The 21,925-nt window shown below is 38.6% G+C and overlaps 1 protein-coding gene across 1 annotated transcript in view; it reads right to left on the bottom strand.

Annotated features, from left to right (window-relative positions):
* Positions 1 to 21,925, bottom strand: part of PCDH11X (protocadherin 11 X-linked) — a gene marked incomplete at both ends in the record, with an annotated part of 456,222 nt that overhangs the window by 396,060 nt on the left and 38,237 nt on the right. The window contains 2 exons of the mRNA XM_081336916.1: positions 2,304 to 4,790; positions 10,778 to 10,825. Coding sequence (XP_081193042.1) covers positions 2,304 to 4,790; positions 10,778 to 10,825 — 2,535 coding nt within the window. The remainder of the gene's footprint in view (positions 1 to 2,303; positions 4,791 to 10,777; positions 10,826 to 21,925) is intronic.

Genomic DNA, 21,925 nt, shown 5'->3' with positions numbered 1-21,925 from the left:
GGTAAATACAATTTTCACATCATTATAAGACATCACCCCCCCAAGGGGATCCCTCCTTTGCTTCAGAACCCCTTCCGATCCTTTGGTTTTACTCAACTTCTCTAAAGCCAAGGAATCTAGAAAGAATTTGTTTTATAAGTGAAGTTACTATCACCCTTGTAACAGTGCTTCACCCTCTTGTTGAGAATTTTTTTTTTTAGGTTGCTTCTCTAAGACATAACCTGTGGATACAACTTGGGGAAAGAAGGATTCACGCACAGAGAAAAGATAGAGAGAAAAATGGAATCCACAGAAAGGTTCCTGATTCAAGTGTTGTGGCTTACTGGAAAATGCAATAGACAAGAATAGTGAAAAATATGTCTAAAAGAAGCAAGTTTTTTTTTTAAAAAAATAGGATATTATACTTTATAGGATATATTTTAGCTACCAAGGACCAAAATGGGCAGCACAACTATATAAAATAAATAGGACTAGGATTATCCTGGTTGCCAAATTACAGGAGACATCTTAAACATTGATGCCTATATCATAAGGCAAATTTTTGCCATAGAGTTAGAATTCCGATTTGGGGCCATTTGCATTACAAATGCAATTTGACCAATCTAATAATATTATTTGCTCCTGAAATTATAAGCTTAGTTGTGTGAAAGTACAGTTATCCTACTCTAAAGGTTCAAAATACCATCACTGTAACTTCCTTCAACATTTCATACCTTGCCAATTGGATAGATGCATCCAAAAAAGTAAGCAAAATTCAAAACCTTAATTCCTAGCTGGAACAATTTTAGGTAACAAATATGTCCATCCTCACATGAATGATCAAATCTGATTTCACCTTGCAATCCCCAGCGACAAATTTATACCCCCCATAAAAATGAGTTTCTGGCTGTGTTCATATCTGACTGCTTCTAACCCAACATTGCTTTTTTTGGCAATGATGTTTTAGAACTGTGCTATCTATTGTGTTATCTTTACCAATTGAAAAGCAAGTGGTCTGTCTCTCTTCCTTATCCTAACCTGCAAATTAGAGCTGCAATTTCTGGACAAGAGTAGTAATGGACAGTCGTGTTTGTTTCTAAAAGCTGGATTTGTGATTACCCTTGTCATACCCCACCCAATATTAATTTTAGGGTTGTTTCTTTCTGTTGATTGTGTCAGGCACCTAGCGTTTAGGAATCTCTCTACAGCAGTGTAAATGTCTATTCTTGCAAATGACACTCAATTCCTTTAAAGAGTTCTAATATTGGCGTGGGGGGTGATATTGGTTTTGCTTCTGAGAAATTTTGAGGAACCGATCCAAGTAAATGAAATTAGTTGGCAATTTCCAGACTCCATTAGCATTAAGAACAATTTATGAGAACCTGCAATGCTTTACTGATTCCCACCTGATCCAGATTCCTTAGATTCTCAAGCATATCATGCTAGCAGCTAGCTGGACCAGACTGCAGCCTGCCTTTTCTTATGTAGATCTGCTCTATATGCATGCAAAGGGAAAAGTACCACACTGCCATCTGCAGACAAGAATTACCCCCTGACAAGCTCATTCAGCAATCAAATTTTCTTTGTAGTCAAAAGTCACTTCACTTCTTCCTTTTACTACTGATGAATCACAAACTGTTTACTTTTCAGTGATTCTATCTATCTATCTATCTATCTATCTATCTATCTATCTATCTATCTATCTATCTATCTATCTGTTATCTACCTATCTGTTATCTATCTGTCTATATGTCTATCTATCATCTATTATCTGTCTATCTATATCTATCTATCATCTGTCTATCTATTTATCTATCTGACTATATGTCTATTATCTGTCTATCTAACATCTATCTTCTATCATCTATTATCTGTCTGTCTGTCTGTCTGTCTGTCTGTCTGTCTGTCTGTCTGTCTATCTATCTATCTATCTATCTATCTATCTATCTATCTATCTATCTATCATCTGTTATCTATCCGTCTGTCTATTATCTATCTATCTATCTATCTATCTATCTATCTATCTATCTATCTATCTATCTATCTATCTATCTATCTATTATCTGTCTATATGCTTATCTATCATCTAACTATATATCTATCTTCTATCATCTATTATGTCTATCTGTCTATCTATCTATCTATCTATCATCTGTCTATCTATCTATCTATCTATCTATCTATCTATCTATCTATCTATCTATCTATCTATCTATCTATCTATCTATCTACATTCAAAGGGCAGAGTGTAATACAAGGAAGAAAGTAAAGCAGAAAGAAAGAAGGGAGGATGTCAAAGCAGAAAGAAAGAAAACGGTCCTTACCTGTCTGGTGTGAACAGAGCCAGGAGCCTTGAATCCTCCTTGACAGCTGCATTCAGAGACACTGTATGGGTCTGAGCTACTGGAAGAACACTTGGAGAGGGTATCACAGCCCACCACAAACGTGTTATCTAGAGGCAGCTCCTGTATAACATGGTGCTTCTTCGGGGGTACTGGAGTCTCAGGTTTAATTTGAAATGCGGGCTGTGGAGTGGCAGACTTGTAGTGCTTTGCTAAATCTGGACTGTCAGGTTTAAAGGTGGTAGGTGTGGTGGCCCAGTTATATTTTCCCATAGTCTGTTCTTCTAGCTCTACAGGAATGTCCAAGGTGCCATTAATGTGTTCGTGGCCAGGATCATCGGGCTTGGATTCTTCAATGGTCACAAAGTTCAGAAGAAGACTTTTGGGGGACCGCTTTTTCTTTTTCTTCTTCTTCTTGATCTGACGGTTTTCTTGATTTGGAGAAACCCACTCGCCACTCTGCTTGCTTTTCTGCACCACTTTGTGCCTGGGGGTTTGGCGGCAACGTACCAGAGCTGTCACAAAAATGACCAGTATCACCGTCATGGTGCCTGCAATAATGGCAATGATGATTTTGATGTAGTCATTGGTTTGTGGGGTAATGTCTCCATCCCCAACATTTTGGCCAACCGGAGTTTCCATGTTTCGGCGCACCAACTCTTGGACGTAGGATCCGTTGGTGACCGTTTCATTCACAAATAAATGCACCAATGCAATGGTATATAAAGATTCAGGCTGCCCTAAATCATTGACTTTGATTACCAGTCTGTGCAACCCATGATCTGCTGAGATGACTTTCTCCTTCAAAGTGACATTGCCCGTTAACTGATCAATCATAAACAACCCTCGCGAATTCCCACCAATAATGCTGTAACGCAGCTCAGCATTCATTCCAGTATCATTGTCCACAGCAAACACTTTTGTCACTACTGAGCCGGGACTGGCAGACATTGGAACCAAGTCATAGGAGTAGTTGGTGGAAGGAATGACAAAAACAGGCCTGTTGTCATTCACATCCACCACATTGATAGTCACTTTAGCCGTGGAAGTGCGAGGAAGCCTGCCCCCATCCACTGCTTTCACCTGAAAAGTATAAGATCCTTGCTGCTCCCTGTCAAAAGTAATATTAGGCCTTATGACTCCAGTGAGAGGATCGATAATGAAATTATCTTTGCCATTTAATATAGACAAGGTCACGATCGCATTTTCTCCAGAGTCTGCATCTGTCACAGTGATCAGTCCAACAGTGCCATACATGGGTAGATTTTCTGGCACATAGAAGTTGTACTCGTTGTGTGTGAAAGCAGGGCTGTTGTCATTTTGGTCCAAAACAGAAACAGTCACGGTAGCATTGGTTTGCAAAGGTGGCATGCCGTTATCTTTAGCCAGTACGGTGAACGAATAGCGATCCTGTTTTTCTCTATCCAGCTTTCTCACAGCCGTCAGTATGCCTGTACGGCGGTCCAGGTTGAAAATAGGGGGAGCATCCAATCCCAGCACGTAGCTGATTTCAGCATTGCGGCCACTATCAGCGTCAGTAGCACTTATCTTGGTCAGCTGGGTTCCAGGAGCGTTGTTCTCGGGAATGGAGAGCCCGATCACAGGCTGTGTGAACACCGGGGCATTGTCATTTTCATCTTTGATTTTGATCAGCAGCATCGCAGATTGGTTCAAGGGTGGCTTTCCTGAGTCGGAAGCCACTATTTTTATGGCATATTCTCTGGTGGCCTCGTAGTCTAGAAAGGTGGCTGTTTCTAGGAGAAACTGATTATCAAACACCGGCTTTAACCTGAATGGGACATCATGGTCCGTGAAGCAAGTAACTTTGCCATTAAGATCAGCATCCTTATCCATTACCGTAATCAGGGCAATCTTAGTATTTAGTGGTGCTTTCTCAGACAGTAACACAGTCCCGTTCACTGGGTTGATAATGTATCTTGTGTCTATTGAGGGAATGTTATCGTTAATGTCTGTGACGTTCACCGTTACGGTAGCTCTGGAGGGCGTGGAACTGCCATCACTTGCCAAAACTGTTAATTTGTGTACTGGGGATTCCTCCCGGTCCAAGGGCTCCTTGACAGTGATAAGACCAGTCGTGTTATCTATGGCAAACAGCCTTTTGGCCAAACTGGAGATCTGGCTGCTAAAATAGAAGTGAATCTGGGCGTTGGACCCTAAGTCGGCATCAGTAGCATGGAGCTGAGAAACGGAGGTGCCCACCGGTGCATTTTCAGGTACGCTGACTTCAATATCATTCTCCTTGAAGACCGGACGGTTGTCATTCACATCAATGACGGTGACTTGCAGAATGGCTGTGCTGGATCTTGGAGGGTTTCCACCATCTTCCACTTTAATCTTCATCACATAGGTGTCCTTCTGCTCCCTGTCAAGAATTTGTTGCACTATCAACTGAGGCCACTTGTCTCCTTCAGGCGTTTCAATTATATCAAGTCCAAATACATTTTGACCCTAGAAGCCATAGAAAGAGAGAAGAGAATAGATTACTGCATAGATCTGTTACATATACAATGTGCCTTTTTTTCTGAAAGATATCGATCTGAATTTTCCCACCTATGTTTATGCTTTGGTGTAATGCCAAAAAAAGATGCAAATCTAAAGACTTGTGACCTTGGAAACAAATCCATCTTAATTCCACGGGTCATCTTCTTTAGTAAACCTTACTATGAATTAATCCTACAGGCTATTGTACTTGGAATTAAATATATTCTTAGCTTTCAATATATTCAAGGATAATTGGATGTCAGTTATTTAACCAATGACCTGATATTCATTCATGAGTCATATACGGGCTTGACGTTCACCTCTACCACCTAACAGACTGACATTCATCAATATCTTTTCCAAAGGATCATCTAGACTTTTCAAAAGCTTAGGAAGTGGTGATAACTGAGAACCAACATGCTTACAAAAATGGCAATAATAACTAATAATGTGCTTCTGATAAAAAATAAATATCCATGAGATAAGAGGGAGATAAGAATTGTCTATTGGATATAGACAATTCTGAAAATAAAGTCCAGAAATACTTTAAACCAGTGCTTCTCAATCTGTGGTCCATGGACTCCTGGGGGGGGGAGGGAAACACAATGTCATCATAGGGGATCTGAAAAGGATAGAACAAATACTATGATTTATATTTTGAGTTAGGTTTTGGTGGTCCGTGGCCATAGCCCGCCCCACAAAAGGTATGTAAAGGGGGTCCATGGTGTAGAAAAGGTTGAGAACCACTGCTTTAAACTATATTCATCAAGATGGAATAGGGAGGAGAAAGCAATTCAGAAAGACTTCTTTTTATGACAGCATTTGGTGGAAATGCAAAAACCACACTAATCTGTACTCATTGATGCACATATGTTGATAACAAGACAAGCATAACTTGTGGTTGTCCATATGCCAACTAGTTCTTTCCCATTATCTCATGGGCTTATCAACAATCATTTATTTATTTATTTATTGAAATTTATGGAGTTACCCATCTCCCTATAGGGACTTTGGATGGTTAATTATAGATTAAAAACATGATACATCAAACATCTGTTGCAGACTTCTTAAAGACTTACTGCATCAACAAGCCCGGATTACTACCCTCACTAACCAAGGGCTGAAACTAAAATAATCAGCTGTTTCCTTGGTTTTGTGTCTTTGATTGGTGGTAGCTGGAAGTTGAAAGGCATTAAACAAGGCAGCTGTTTGCCATCAATCATGTTCACACCTAACGATAAGCTATGGTTATCATGTCATCCAAGCATGAACTACATGTCTTTTGAGTGATGGGTTCTTCCTGCTTACACCTTGGACATATATATTAGTGGGGTGTTCTTGGAAGGGTGTCCCCTTTTAACTGAAAGCTTTAACTTAGTCCATGTATAACAATAAGCTTCCAAATGTCAGCCCAGGATTCAATGAACCAAAACGGGCTTCCTAGCAACCCAGCTAGTTATAGCAAGTGGCAGAACCCAACTAAACTTGGCTGATTTTGAAAAAGCTAAGCAGAATCAGACACAAGCTCTTTTTGGATGAATGCCTGCCAGAAGATACCAAGGCTGTAGGCTAGACAAGCAAGTTGAAAAGAACAAAAGCAATAATTTTGTAGTGTTGCCAAGGGAAAAAAAACAACAAAAAAACCCAAAACCAACAACAACTAGTCAGGTCCATAAGGTCGCCAGGAGTCAAGCTTGACTTGAGGGAGACTTCATCCTTTTAACCTTTTTAATCGTGTCCTTAAGCTTAGTGTCGAGATTTTGAAACACTCTCACCCCCAAAGCAGCTTCTGCAGCACTTTTCAACTTTTTAAATGCTGCCTAACTCTTAGCCAGCTCCAAAAGCCTGATGGCGTGACACGTCTTTAAGATGGAAGAACTTGTGGATGGATGAATATAAGACTCCAGGCCACACAGCTGTCCTCAATCACACAGTACAGCTGCTTTGCATATCTAACATCTGACTGCCAGCTATTTTCTGAACATGATTCCCCCAGTTATTGAATATTCTTTGTCATTGAATATTTGCCATATTCATGGGTTGCCCTATTTAAACAAAAAAAGTACAAATTGCCAGCAACTTTTGGTGTGAGGCAGAAATGACCAAAATTGCAAACTGAATTGCTTAGGAATGTTGCAAACAAACCAAGATAAAGATGGCTAAACATCTCTGGTTTTGTTTTTGTTTTTGTTTTTTTTTAAATCAGCATGCCTGTCATGGCCGCAGTAAAAATCTGCATTCCAGATATTACAAATAATGCAATCATTGTAAATGTACAACGTAGGATGAGCGATAAGGAACCAGCCATAGATCTTATGGGTTCATGTCACGTTCCCTCGTCATACTCAAACCAATACGTAGGAATAGAAATGAATTCGGCACATAGTATACAAGAAGAATGCTCGGGTAGAATTAATCGGGAATAAAGATTTTCGCTTCCAGATGGACATATCAACCTGGGAATGTTGAATCTCTCTCCCTATTTTTTTTTCTTTTAAAGGAAAAGGAGAGAGGGGAAAAATAAGCCTTTTTTTCCCCTAAGGAGAAAGAAGTGATTAGTATTCATCAATAGCATCTCTGTGAATGATGGAAAATGGAGCTGACAGAAACCAAAAGGGACACTGCCACCACAAACAAAGGCGAGTGTGATAATGGAGAAACACCAAAGACGGAGGTGAAAACACGAAAGAAGGAACAAAGGGCATCTCATTCCCTCTTTGTTGTTCACGGCTGTCATTTCCTGGTGCAAGGCAACCCTCAGAATCCAGAGCAGAGCAGCCCGGAGGTTTGTAGTCTAAAGTATAACAAACTCATTGGGCGTTTTCATGTACTGAGAGGCCTGAGGCAAATAAGATCTCTCTCACAAAACCACCATTTTCCCCCTGTCCTAAATACATAGGAATGGTTTCCAACTGGTTCACAACTCTCCTCACAGCTGCCAGCCTTAACATGCAGAAAATGCACCTGAAGCAGTTAATGCAGGGGGGGGGGGGTTTCTTCAAACTTGGCCCTTTGATGACTTGTGGACTTCAACTCCCAGAATTCCTCAGCCAGGCACGCCTGGCTGAGGAATTCTGGGAGTTGAAGTCCACAAGTCATCAAAGGGCCAAGTTTGAAGACCCCTGAGTTAATGGAAGGTGCCCACACCCAAGATCTGTTTCATTTGACATGTAAAATATGAGACCATCCACCTGAAAATACCTTTAAAAAGTTAACTCACAACAACTGGATTAAAGTTTCTTCAAACTTTGGTCCAGTTGCCACGATTTAACCTTCTGAGATACCTTTGGCCTGGGCGGTTGAGTCTTCATTAGTTTTAACTTTTAATATGTACTAATTATTATGGGCATAGTTAATTACTTTTTAATTTTTGTATCCTGTTTTTTATTATGTATTGCCCTGTTCACCGCCCTGAGTCCTTCAGGAGAAGGGCGGTATGCAAATTAAATTATTAAATTATTAAATTAAATTGACACATTCAGCTGAAATTTTACTGGTGCACCATTCGCCTGCTGCTTTTATTAAGCAGCAGAAAACTGATATAGTCTCCAGCCATAGCAGCTTAGTGTCTGTGTGAAGGGTGCTTCCCTCACGGAGAGTTTGTGCACACTACTAGAGTGTCAAACAGGATCGCTATGTGTCTTGTAGGAGAGCATTTCGGCCAGGTAATTTCTAGTCTCGCAAACATCTACTCAAGGAAAAACAAGAAGGACCTTGTACGATCCCAACATTGCAAAGACTATGTTTGGAGGCAGCTGAAACTAAGCCAGCAATACTAGAATAGCAAAAAAAAATTACAAAGCCCTTGGGTCAAGCTCACTTCGTGGTGGCTGAAGCCTTCTTTTGCAGTGACTCAGAAGTAATTCAGCACTGCTTTATAATGGGATTTTTTTCCCCAGTCTCCCATCCCAATACTGACCAGGTCTGACCCTGCTTCTCTTCCAAGATCAGACAGGATTGCTGCTATCTGCTGAAAATTAGTGAATATATTATTCTAAATGAGCAATTATCTAGTACTAGGAGTAATCCTGATGTGGTTTGATTTAGTGTTGCCCCTTGGTTCTCAGCTTTCAACTCTTCAATCCCCGAGGTAAACTATATCTATCAAGCATTTGACCATATCCAGCTCTTGTTGCGTCCTTCCTGTTCAATCACGCATGTGCTCATTTGCCTCTCTCTCTCTCTCTTATCTTTTGCTGAATTTTGATAGTAAATCAAAATTCGTAAGGGCTCTTTTATGGCTGGACAGCCATGTTGAAACGAATCGCTTCCCGCTTTTAGTCAACCAGGTCTCTAAAAACATGTCAGCCTCTTTGCTTCAAAGCCATCTTCGTTACTTCAGAAGGACTTGTGCTACAGTAAATAGTTTGGGAATTGTAGGCACATTTTTTTTCTTTTTCTTTCTTTCTTTTTTTTTTTTTTTGCTTGCAAAGCTCCTGAATTATGACTGGCTGTGTTTTGTTTTCTTTTGCTTGCAAAATTGAGGAGAAAAGAAAAGAAAGAAACATCACAGAAGTGGGAGAGATAGCTTCCATGCACTTCTTTATTTGTATGCAATCTGACAATCATGCATTGATTATTCTGTCTTTAGCTCTGCAACTACAACACAGAGAATTTAATTCAGGCAGAGGCTCTCCATTTTGTTTTTCAACAAACACAGATGATGAGAGCTATCATTTTTTCCCCCTTTTTTAAAAAAAAAAGTATCAGAAAAAGCAAAATTGCCCTGTATATATTCTAGCAGTGAAATATTCAAGTAGGGCAGGAAACATACGATGCAATTGCCCCACCTCTTTTTGAGATTTCAAAATACTTGTAGAAGAAACAGGAGAAAAACAATAAATTTAAAATAGGGGGAAATTATTTTAAGTTCCTATATTAGTGCACAACAACACATATACACATACACATACTGATACACAGTGGTGGGATTCAAACACCTCAACAACCAGTTCTGTTCCTGGATGCAGGCCTGGGCCTCCGAGGCCTTCCAGAAGCAACATGGGTTCAGAGTTTCTCTGAACTCAACATTTAGCTACCAGTTCTCCTGAACTGGTGCAAACCGGCTGAATCCCACCACTGCAAATACATATACATATACATACACACATACACATACACATACACATACACATATACAGGCACTTGACAACAAGTGTAAGTTAATGTGTTAATGGCAAACAAGCATAACAGCAGGCAAATAGGGGGAAAATATTTGTTTTTTAAAAAATAATTTAAATTGGGATTTGCCATGCTTTTTCCCCCTTTTATATGCAGGATGGCAAAACTTATAAACCACACTTGGCTTTTCATCCTCAGGGTCTGGATTGCTCCAATATTCCATTTAGATTTCATGTAAGAAGAAAAAAACAAACACTGCCTGAATAACCAAAGACGCGAAAAGACATCCATGGATGTTGCTAAACATGAGTTCTACAATCTCAATACAGCAACGGCCAACTAATGAATGGCAATCTGCGTGATCAGAATATATATTGATAATTTGATGACTGGAGCGGGAAGCAACAACCGGCAAAGATGAAGGAGACATCACATCACAGATGTCTCACATCACCTGAAATATAATTATTTTCAGTGAAGACCTACCTACTCAAGTCATCAAATGATGGGTGTTCAGGTAACGTTTAGTGATGTTCATGCAGGTATCACAAAGCTCTGATATTAGATGTCATGCAGAACCCCAAAGTTAATTTACTGTGAAGATTCTTTCAAGATATTATAATATACATTGATTTATTGAAATATGCACTTACCTTCACAATTTCCAATTTATAGAAACATTTCAATCATGTTTGCCAGCACCCCTTATTCCAGTTTCAGCATTTTGAAAAATGACCGGACCCTTTCTAAGCACAATTATTTGATCATATTTTAAAGAATAAAAAAGGTAAGAGAGGGGGGGGATGAATATCTGAGTGTGCGTATGTAATTACCTGTTCATTTGTAATGGATCCAAAAGTCCTTTTCGGAGCTGTTTTGGGCTGCCATGTAAATACAAAAATGAGAAAATATCTCTTTTAAATGTTTGAAATGCAATCAGGTGGTTTTTTTTAAGGATAAAGGACAGTGTCAATCCAAACAAAACTTTTAAAATTACTCTTCCATTCCTATGCAACTAGGGTGCTGAAGTGCAAAAAGAAAATACTCTATATTTACAGTAGCATCTCCCAGCTAGAGAGAGTAGCGGCAGAACAATGCAAGATCTTGAAATACAGAATAAAGTTGGATTTTTTAAAAATGCACAGGCTTCCAACAATAAAGCCAGTTTTGAAGAGGCAAGATAGACATATTCCAATTCTCATTGTCTTTGCACCAGCCTCTATGAGTGAGATGGGCATTACCTAAATTTGAAAAATAAATACAGGAAGTACTTGACTTACAACCGTTCACTTAGGGACCATTCAGAGTTACAATGGCACTGAAAAAAGTGACTTGGGAACTGCTTCTCACACTTATGACTATTGCAGCATCCCCATGTCATGTGATCAAAATTCAGAATGCTTGGCAACTGACTCACATGACGGTTACAGCGACCCCCCCCCCTCTTTGCAGCCTTTTGACAAGCAAAGTTGATGGGGAAAACCAGAGTCACTTCCACAGCCGTGTTATTAACTTAAAAACAGCAGTGTTTCATTTAAGAACTGTGGCAAGTAAGGTCGTAAAATGGAGCAAAATTCACTGAATAAATGTTTTGCTTAGCAACAGAAACTTTAGGCTCAGTCGTGATTGTAAATCAAGGACTAGCTGCAAATAAAATAAATTCCCGTCTCTTAGAATCTCAATGAAATCTTCCCCATGGAACACAAATAAGGACTTTTTTCTTGGATATTAGCCAATTACCTTGCACTCACTTGTTTTGTAACTGGGTAAACTGCAAATCCGCAAGCTCCTACAACTTTCCTATTTTTGTAAGCAATACAAAATGTTCATTGGGCTGCCAAAACAGAAAATAATATCAGTGTGGAATGGCCTAGGGAACAAGGGAGAACCCAATCTCTTGTTGTAACTCTCCCACGTCTCTAACTTACTTCTAACATAACTCAATTTTTCTTGATGCAAAACGGTGCAGAATTCTCTAACATATTGGCTATTCATTCTGTGGCAGGATCATAACAGCAAAGTGTAGACATAAAATAATGGCTGAAAGGAGAAGCTCAGTTTTAATTCAAAGGAAGAACAATTCAAAATGGCTGGCTATATTAAGATTGTTTGACAACGTAAGTGGCTTAATATTGTCAAGTCCCGGACCATTAGAGTTATTGAAGCAAACCTCGCTCTTATGCATGCAATTATTCAGCAGGAAAAAGAATGAAAACAATGGGATATGGTGTAAAATATTTCTTGAGCTACGAATCTAAACTTCACATACAGTAGTTCAGTTTTCATTTCAAAGCACTATAAGAAGTCACATTATCCTGCAGTGAGCTACACGAGTGTAGAAGCTGCAGAGATCACAGAACTGAGCTGTAATATTTGGCGATCACGTATTTAGAATTTTAGAGACCTTCTTCCTAAGTGGACAACATTAGTTCTCAAACTGTCCGGCATCATGCCAAGTTTGGACTAGCTGGTAGACTGCACCAAAGTCTCATGCAAACGTTAACACTCAGTAGTCGAAGTCCAGTTAAATGGCCTTCCGACATTGATTTTAATCAGCTTAAGCACTTTATACACTGTGTTAGATGGAGAACAAGATCTTTCTTTAATAACGTCATTAAGTCTGCAAGCCAATGAGTTTGAGTAAGACCCATCAATCTTTCCAACGTTATAACTGAGGTGACTTTGCATCCATAGACTGCCTTTGCACACCGGCGTAAATCATGCTTTGCACACCATAGCTGCATTTATGTAACATGCTAAGTCCATACTATCACAACATGACTTTAGTATGATATGATAATTATAGTGAGCTGTGACAACACTGTATTTGTCAGGAAACAGCCCAGGGGACAATTATTAGAAACTGATCCCATCAGAGTCTCATTCAGACAATTTATATTTTATTCTCTGCAGTAGTGTTTCACATTAAACTTTCCATTGTCTTTTATTCTCTCTTTATTTTTTTAAAAAAATAAGAGACTCAAAATAGTATTAAAATCATTCGAAACTGAAGTTTCAGCTTACACCTTCTTCATTAAAAATCATACCACTAAACTCAATTCTATTTCCATTCTAAACATTTCAGAATGAAGAGATAAAAGGAAGAGCAAAACAATAAAGAATTTGTTGTCCAACAGGAAAACAACAAAAACGTTTACAATTTCAACAATTATCTTTTTTTTTTCCTGCTGGTTTCCTCCCTGTGCATGGACTTTTCAAAAGACCCAACTTTTAAAACCAACATTTAAAATGAACTGAAGCATTTAGGATTGATCCATCGATTTGTTTGATATCCCTGCATGTAGGCAGATTTTTCCTAGCAACCGTAAGAATCTCAGTCCAAATATTTTTGGTTTATTAAGATTAAGAAGCGCTATAAGGACCATCTTTACCAATAGCAAGAGCACTTAGATTTATATACCGCTTCATAATGCTGTAAACTGTTTAAGCTGTTTACAGAGCCCACATACTTCTGAGAATGATTTGGGATCCATAAATAATCAAAGAAAATTGATGGTGATAATGTTTAGAAGCACAGCCATCCGTCAAATGCAGGGCCCAGATCTACCATCTTCTGTCATTTACCCAATAAATAGCCAGATATCCATAAATTCTGGAATATTAAGGTAATACAATAACCTACCACATCAGGAACACAGGAAATGGTGTATCTAAAGAAATGGATCTATAATACTAAATGAAATTGGCTGCTTCTTAACAAGAAACTAATACCTATTAACTATTTCTTCTGATATTAAGTAATTATCAAGGAGAACAATGAAAATCTGTAGAGGTCCTTCCTTGGTCTCTGTGTGATACACTTCACACAAATTCAGAGGACCTAAAATCAGCTCCCTGTTGAGCTCCGGATGGCTCCCGACCTTCGCTCTTTTCGCCGTGACCTGAAAACCTGGTTATTTGAGCTCGCCGGCCTGGACTGAGGGATTGGGATTTTAAATTTTTGAATTTGATTTACTTGGTTTGGGCTAAATTTAATTTATTTATTTATTTATTTTATTGCATTTAATTTATTTTTAATTTTTGTATGGCATGTTTTAATTGCCCTTTACACCACCCTGAGTCCTTCGGGAGAAGGGCGGTATATAAATCTAAATAAATAAATAAATAAATAAATAAATAAATAAATAAATAAATAAATAAATAAATAAATAAATAAATAAAAAAAAATTGAAAAGGGATGAAGAATGAAAGAAGCTAATTCTTCTTCCCATCAAAGACCATTAGCTGCATGGAGACACATTTCTATAAACCATGGCAAGCAGGAGATCAATTCTATATTTGAAAGACAGATTACAATATCAGTTATGAAGGATCTAGACCTGGCTGGTTCAGGAATTCTGGGATTTGAAGTCCACGAGTCATAAAAGAGCCAAGGTTGTCTACCCTGACTCTAGACCATAGGTTTGGCACTGTTATCAGGAGGTACAACATAATATCTAACAAGTACAACAAACTTAAATGAATATTCTTACTTAGCTGCTGATTAATATTCAAATGCCATCTGTTCTTGTGTTCTTTACTGTACTTTGTTAGATTTTTATCCTAGGTTTTCCCCAAGAGCTCAAAGAAGTGTGTGTGTGTTTGTATGTGCATATTTTTGTGGTTTCTCTGTGTTTGTGTGTGTGTGTGTGAGTGTGTGACAGAGATAGAGAAACTATATCTCTATGGTATTTCTGCTTCATTTTATATTCATAACTTCTGACAATGATTGGCCTAAATTTGAACATAACCTTTTTCACTCAATGGAAGCAATACCGCACATGAACGCAAATGAGCATATTTGGACTCAAACTGTCAATGTTGCACAACTATTTTAACCATAAATAACTCCATCTCTTAATTAGTAAAGAGTAAGTCTAAGTACACTGTGTGAGGTTGAAAATGCACACAGAATTTTAGAACAAGAAGGTAATTTCACCTTGCTGCATTTTAAGCTCTGACGAGGTAATAATGGTAGCGACTCAGCTCTTCTGAGAAGTTAAGTTAGATCTAACGTGTTTAGTATTTGGATGGGAGACTTATTATGGAATACGTTAAACCTGGAAGCAGAGAGAAAAGAAAACCTTGGAAAAGGCAAATAGGAACTCATTTTCTTAATACCATCAGGAAAACTGCATAGAAGCAGCCACTAGAGTTGAATTCAAGAGTGTCTTGACTCTTGTGTTTTAAAGGAAAGTACTTTAATCAGTTAACCATGCAATAGATGGTGTTATGTTTGTAAAAGGGAGTGGATTTTCCTAATTTTTAAATCATAATTTTAAAAAGCTTTACAGTACTCAAAGTACAGTAGTCTCTGAGCAGTTTACAGAATCTGCATATTCCCCCCAACAATCTGGGTCCTCATTTTACTGACCTCAGAAGGATGGAAGGCTGAGCTGTTATGAATTGAACTCCTGGCAGTGACCAGAGTCAAGCCTGCAATACTGCATTCTAACCACTGTGTCATCACACAGTGTTGATGTTGAAACACAAGTAGCCACATGTCAGAAGTGGTTTTGCCCAACCTCTTTTCTACTCCATCCCTTTTCCATCTTGGAAAATTGGAAGTTTTCATCCTAAACACAATTACTATAGTGTAATTCCATAAATCTGCATCTGGACACCTCAAATTCCTACATAAAGACATTCCAAAGAAATTGAAGGCAACATCAAAAATGTTTGAAGAACAAAATGTTGGTGTAATATATAATATTTAGGATTCTGTGATGGTATACGGTTTCCTGCCTGGGCAGTGGGTTGGACAAGAAGACCTCAAAGATCACTTCCAACTCTTCGTTATTCCGCTACTTTTTTCCCCCCCTTGACCTGTGTTCAACTTAGTGGGATGCACTTCTCTAAAAAACAAAGCAAATGTTGCTCTGGAAAGAGTTTAAATTTCTTTTGCTCCTCCATGAGGTCTGAAAACTCTAGATTGTTATGTGAATCCACTTGTTTGGCTCTCCCCAAGGCTCAATGGCTCAACTCATTTGCAAAAGAGTTCTCGCAATGTGTCTTATAGCAGGTGTGCAAATGAAAGAAAGGCACATTATTATTATTATTATTATTATTATTATTATTATTATTATTATTATTATTATTATTATAAAAACAAACCCCATTTTTCAAATATATGTATTGTATTGTTTCTTCTAGGAACAATTTTGACAGTCTTTAGCATTTAGAAAAAGGAAAGGCGCTCAAACAATAAACAATCAAAAAGTCAACATCTATAATAATAATAATAATAATAATAATAATAATAATAATAATAATAATAATAATAATAATAATAATAATAAGAAGAAGAAGAAGAAGAAGAAGAAGAAGAAGAAGAAGAAGAAGAAGAAGAAGAAGAAGAAGAAGAAGAAGAAGAAGAAGAAGAAGAAGAAGTTGGAAGGGACCTTGAAGGTCATCTAGTCCAACCCCCTGCTCAGGCAGGAAACCTTATACCATTTCAGGCAAAAGGGTGTCCAGTGTCTTCTTAAAAACTTCCAGTGTTGGAGCATTCACCACTTCTGGAGGTAGGTTGTTCCACTGGTTAATTGTTCTAACTGTCAGGAAGCTTCTCCTTAGTTCTAGGTTGCTTCTCTCCTTGACTAGTTTCCATCCGTTGCTTCTTGTCCTGCCTTCAGGTGCTTTGGAGAATAGCTTGACTCCCTCTTCTTTGGGGCAGCCCCTGAGATATTGGAACACTGCTATCATGTCACCCCTTGTCCTATTTTTTTTCTCCCATTGGGGCATTATTTAATGTATACTAGCAGATTACTTTTTCCTACAACACTTTTTTTCCCTACCAGTTTGGGTAAACGAAGGTTGTAAACTGCAAGATTCGTAGAATATAGAAAGTGTCCAAAATGAGAATGGAAATCCATTTAAAGGTTTATATTTGTAGATGGCAATTCCCACCCTACCCTGTTATGTTTATAATAATGGTTGTTGGGAGCTGCAGTAGACTTGAAGTCTTTGTTCCTTGCAGAAATTGAAAAGCAAACATAAGAAACATGTTGAAATTCTTCATCCTCAGAGGATCACTTCCATTTTACTATTTCTTTGTTGTTGTCGTTTTCTGTTCAAAGTGATTTCAAGACAGAATTGTTAAAAGCACTGAGATAGACATATTCCATGGGAAATGCCACTGTCTGCATAGTGGAATTTAGCCATACCACATCAAAACGTAACAGATCTGACTAAATTGGTCAGACAAAGCCCAGGGCTCTGAAGAATGGATAAACAGCATCAGCAAGTCTCAGGTTTAAACTTAATAAGAGTTATTAACTGACACAGAATAAATCCTTAAATCTCTCCAGCATTTAATTCGTGAAACAGTAAGGTATCACCTGCCGTTTTTTAAAAGTATGATTGCTTAAAGTAGTGTAACATTTTGCAGGTAGTCCTCAACTTACAAGAGTCCTTTTAGTGACCATTTGAAGTTACAACAACGCTGATAAAAGTGACTTTTTCACTTTACGGCCATTGCAGCATCCCTGTGGTCACATGATCAAAATTCAGATGCTTGGTAATTGACTCGTATTTATGACAGTTGCAGTGTCCCGAAGTCATATCATCACTTTTTGCGACCTTCGGCCAAGCAAAGTCAATGGGCAAAGCCAGATTCATTTAACAACCATGTTACTAACTAAACTGCTGCAGTGTTTCACTTAACAACTGTGGCAAAAAGGATAAAATGGGGCAAAATTCACTTAACAAATGTTTCATTTAGCAAACAGAAATTTTGGGCTCTATTGTGGCCATAAGTTGAGGACTACCTATATTGAGATAAAATTAGTCTCAAAGCTTCTTCAATATTCCTTAATTCTGTCTTGTTCTCTTTGTCAATTACTCTTTCTCCCAAGGCTGTCAAGACAGCTGCTTCTGCCAATCTAGAACGCTTTCAAACTATGGTGGACTTAAACCTGCAGAATTCTCAGTCTACATGTTAGCCATGTTACTTTTGAACTGATAGTTTCGTCATGAGCATCAAGACCTCACTCAGATGGGCTGATGATTCAACTTTGCTAGCATGGAATATTTTGCTGCAGGTAAAAAAAAAGAACATGTAAAAGCTGGTCTGTATTTTGAAACACCCCTTCTCCAAAGATTATGTCAACAAGTGAGGCCAGATTGGCAAACAAGAAATTGAAATAAAACAGACTTTCTGCTTCTATGTTGAAAAATTCACAGGAATGATGACCATGTCCATAAAACAAAGAGATGTCTGCTACTTGGGAAAACGTTTATAGCAGATCAGGACCATAGGTTGAAGGTCTAGAGCATGGGTGCCAAACTCGCCACGTCATGTGATGTGTCGTGATTTATCATGACTTTTTTTCACATTGCTGGAGCTGGGGTAGACACGGCCTCCAGATGATACAATGGCACGTGGGCCTGCAGTTTGACACCCCTGGTCTAGAGTAATCTCACTGACCACAAAAGAAAGTTAAAGCCATGGCTTTCCCAATTAGAAAATATGACTGTGAAGGTTGGACTATCAGGCTGAATGAGGAACATTTGACACCTTTGAAGTGTTTGGATGTAGAAAGTTATTAAGAATAGGAAAGAAGAACAAATAATTCACTTTTTTTGAAAAAAAAAATGAGCCTGGAATTCCTTGCCTCAGGGTGGAGTCAGAGCAACTGAATGCAGCTTGAGCATTTACTGGCTGGATGCCGTTCCTGATGCCTCTGCAGAGTTCACAGCACAACTCAGTGCGCCCAGAGAAAGAAACATCTGTGACTGCCTAAGATCAAACTCACAGCCTCACAATTGTGAGGGGAGGGCTCCACCTCTAGGCCACCACACCACTCAAGAACAAATAATTCTCTACTAGACAAAAACCAAATTGTTCAGCTTGGAAGCACTAATGGTGACACTAAAGCTTAGACTTTTTGGACAGATTTATTTTATTTTTATTTTATTTTTATTACATTTATATCCCGCCCTTCTCCAAAGACTCAGGGCGGCTTACAAGCTTAGCAGTAGCCTTCATTCTATGTATATGCCTGCTTGTTAGGGCTTTCACACACACTCCAAGCGGCATTATTACAAAGTCAGCTTATTGCCCCCAACAATCTGGGTCCTCATTTTACCTACCTCGGAAGGATGGAAGGCTGAGTCAACCTTGAGCCTGGTGGGATGCGAACCTGCACTAATTGCAGGCAGCTGGTGTTACTTAAGGAGGCATCAGCCCACTGCTCCACCAAGATAATGAGAAGCAAGAATTGCTGGAGAAAATCTGGTGCTTGGAAAAATAATAATAATAATAATAATAGTCAATTAAGAGAAATGTTTGACAGAAGATAGGATGGTTGTCATTGATCATACAGACAGAATCTTGCAAGAATTTACAGAGGCAATTGCTGATGAATCATCCCAGCAAAATGCTGTTCATTGTACCAGGAAGGGTTGGAAGCATCTGAATAACCAAGAAAAACAACAACAACGAACAGAACTGTATGCTATTGTGATCATGCCGGACTTTGTCAAAGGAGGCCTAAGTTCAAGCGTCTCACCACTTATCCAGCTCAGTGGCTGACAATAATAAGGCAATCATCCTCATTTAGTTTGAAAGTGTCAAAAATATTGAATGGCGATTTTGAATTTTTGGCCTTTTCTCATTTCGAGAACGATAGCCACTTTGAGTTGGATAATCAGCTGGTTGAACAGATCTCTGCAAGCATTTCTAAAGTACTTTTTCTGCAACTTCTGATTAAGGTTTGAGGATGAGATAGCAAAGAACTCTGCAGAGAACTGTGGCTGAAGGGATCATAAGGTGAGGTGTAAGCAGGTAGACTGGAGCACACAAGTCAGATTATTAATTGACCGGTTTTTCTGCCTTTATTTTACATTATTGTTTTATATTATTGACCCCTCCCCACCAAACAACAACTCCGCTCTACTTTTTTTTCTTTTTTAAAAACACGATTGAACATTATTATTTTTTTGAAAGGAATGTAAACAAAATGAAATATGAGATGCGTAAAAGGAATTAAAGTGCAAGTCATGACGTACATCTTTACTCAGTTCTGAATATCTCACGGCCCAGCCTCGATTAAAATGGAAAAACCACAGAGAACCGCTTCCCAAGTAAGTGATCTTACATTGCTGGAGCTTTATTTATCTATTTATAGCTTTCACATCTTATTTGCTTCATTGCTGAGGGATGATAATTGCAAAGGTATCCCTGGACTCCAATTTATATAGTCAAACCACTAATCATGATTGTTCGCACTGATGGGAATTGAAATCGAGCAACATTTGGCAGGATATCTGATCCTTATCTGCAGTTATCTATTTCCTTTCCACCACCACCTTAAAAAAAAAGAAAAGAATACATCCAGTTTGCCTAAATGGGTGTGATCAACTGAGGTAGGAGAAATGTTTCCTCTTCCTGGGGTTGTGTTTCAATTTGCTCTTCATTTACCACATTAATTGTGCTTTTTAACTTCATTGCCATTTTTCATCAACTGCCCTGAATGCCATCTGTTGGCTTGAAAGGAAGGTGAGATGCCCATTTGTACGGAAGAACAGTGATAGATATTTTACTATAGAAAAATAATTAGACTGTCAACTGAAAGGCAAACATTAATTCCAAGTAATATATTAGCACTGGTTACTTTTTAATATGCCAAAAAAAAAAACCCCACCTCAGATCCTAATACCATCTTTTTCCACCTCTGAACACTCCAATAAGTTGGTTACAACTTTCAACTCCAGTTCTGGGATCGATATTTTCAGCAAACCAGAAGGACCTCGAATTGGTGAAGGTTGTTCTCCCACAGTTTGATAACTGGGGGCAGGATGAACTGGGAAACCTTCAAGTCACCAGAGAAAATCCATGGTATTTACAAAAACTCCCGCCAGTAAATGGCAAGGGAATTAAAGAGAGTGGGAAGAATTTTCAAAAGTAATTTTATCTGTCTTACCATAATAATATAATTGCTAAATTGGAGAGTGGGCAGTCTACCTTGGAAGTAGAAAAAAGACAATTCTGACAGACTATAAATTGAGACAATTTCTTTGTGTGTTTTTTTCTGCACTGTTCAGTCAGGGGAGGCTTTGAAGAGTCCGGAATTTGACATTATTATTTTTTTTCCCTCAGTCCTTTTTTCTTGGTTACTTTATTATGCAATCATCTCCTGGAATCTTGCTGTAGCTTATAATAAAAGCTCCTACTGAATGGTCAGTTGATTGATGAGAAATACCCTGTGGTATTATTATTTTTTACGGGCCTTCTTATAGCTAGACATATTTGGAAAGCAGAGACAATGATTAGACTAAGATCAGATTCACATTTTAATTCAGTCATACAAGCATTACAGATGATTCTGGGACTGAGGTCATCTATTTCCCAGAATACTACTACAGATATGATAAAAGAAGGAGCAAAATGAAAAGTGATTAATACCGCTTTGTAGTGCAAGACTGAGGCCACACTTGAAATGCTACATCCAGTTCTGGTCATCACGATACAAGAGAGATAATGCGACCCTAGAAAGTGGGCAGAGAAGAGCAACAAAGATGGTAATTTAGTCTGAAGGCTAAATTATATGATGAAGGTCTGAGGGAGCTAGGCAGAAGAGAAGAGAAAGATTGGGGAAACATGATAACTTAGTTCCAACCTAAAACTAAGGAGTAAATTTCCTAACAGTAGAATGACTTTATTAATGAGAACGAATGATTTGCCCCCAGAGGTTATGTCTGCTCTAACACTGGAGGTTTTTAAGAAAAGATTGGACAACCATTTGTCTGAAATAGAGTAGGATCTCCTCAGCGGTGGGATTCAAATATGTGAACAACCTGTTCTCTGTGTGCATGGCACTTCCAGAAGTCCATTCTGGGCCTGGGCAACAAAAAAATAGCTACTGGTTCTGCCGAAGTGGTGCCAACCGGCTGAATCCCACCACTGGATCTCCTGCGTGAGCAGGGGGTTGGACTAGAAGGCCTCCAAGGTCCCTGTGAACCGCCCTATTCTGCCCTGTGAA

The sequence above is a fragment of the Vipera berus genome, assembly GCF_964194415.1.
Source record: "Vipera berus genome assembly, chromosome: 11".
Taxonomy (NCBI): domain Eukaryota; kingdom Metazoa; phylum Chordata; class Lepidosauria; order Squamata; family Viperidae; genus Vipera; species Vipera berus.
This window is presented reverse-complemented; position numbering and strand designations above follow the sequence as displayed.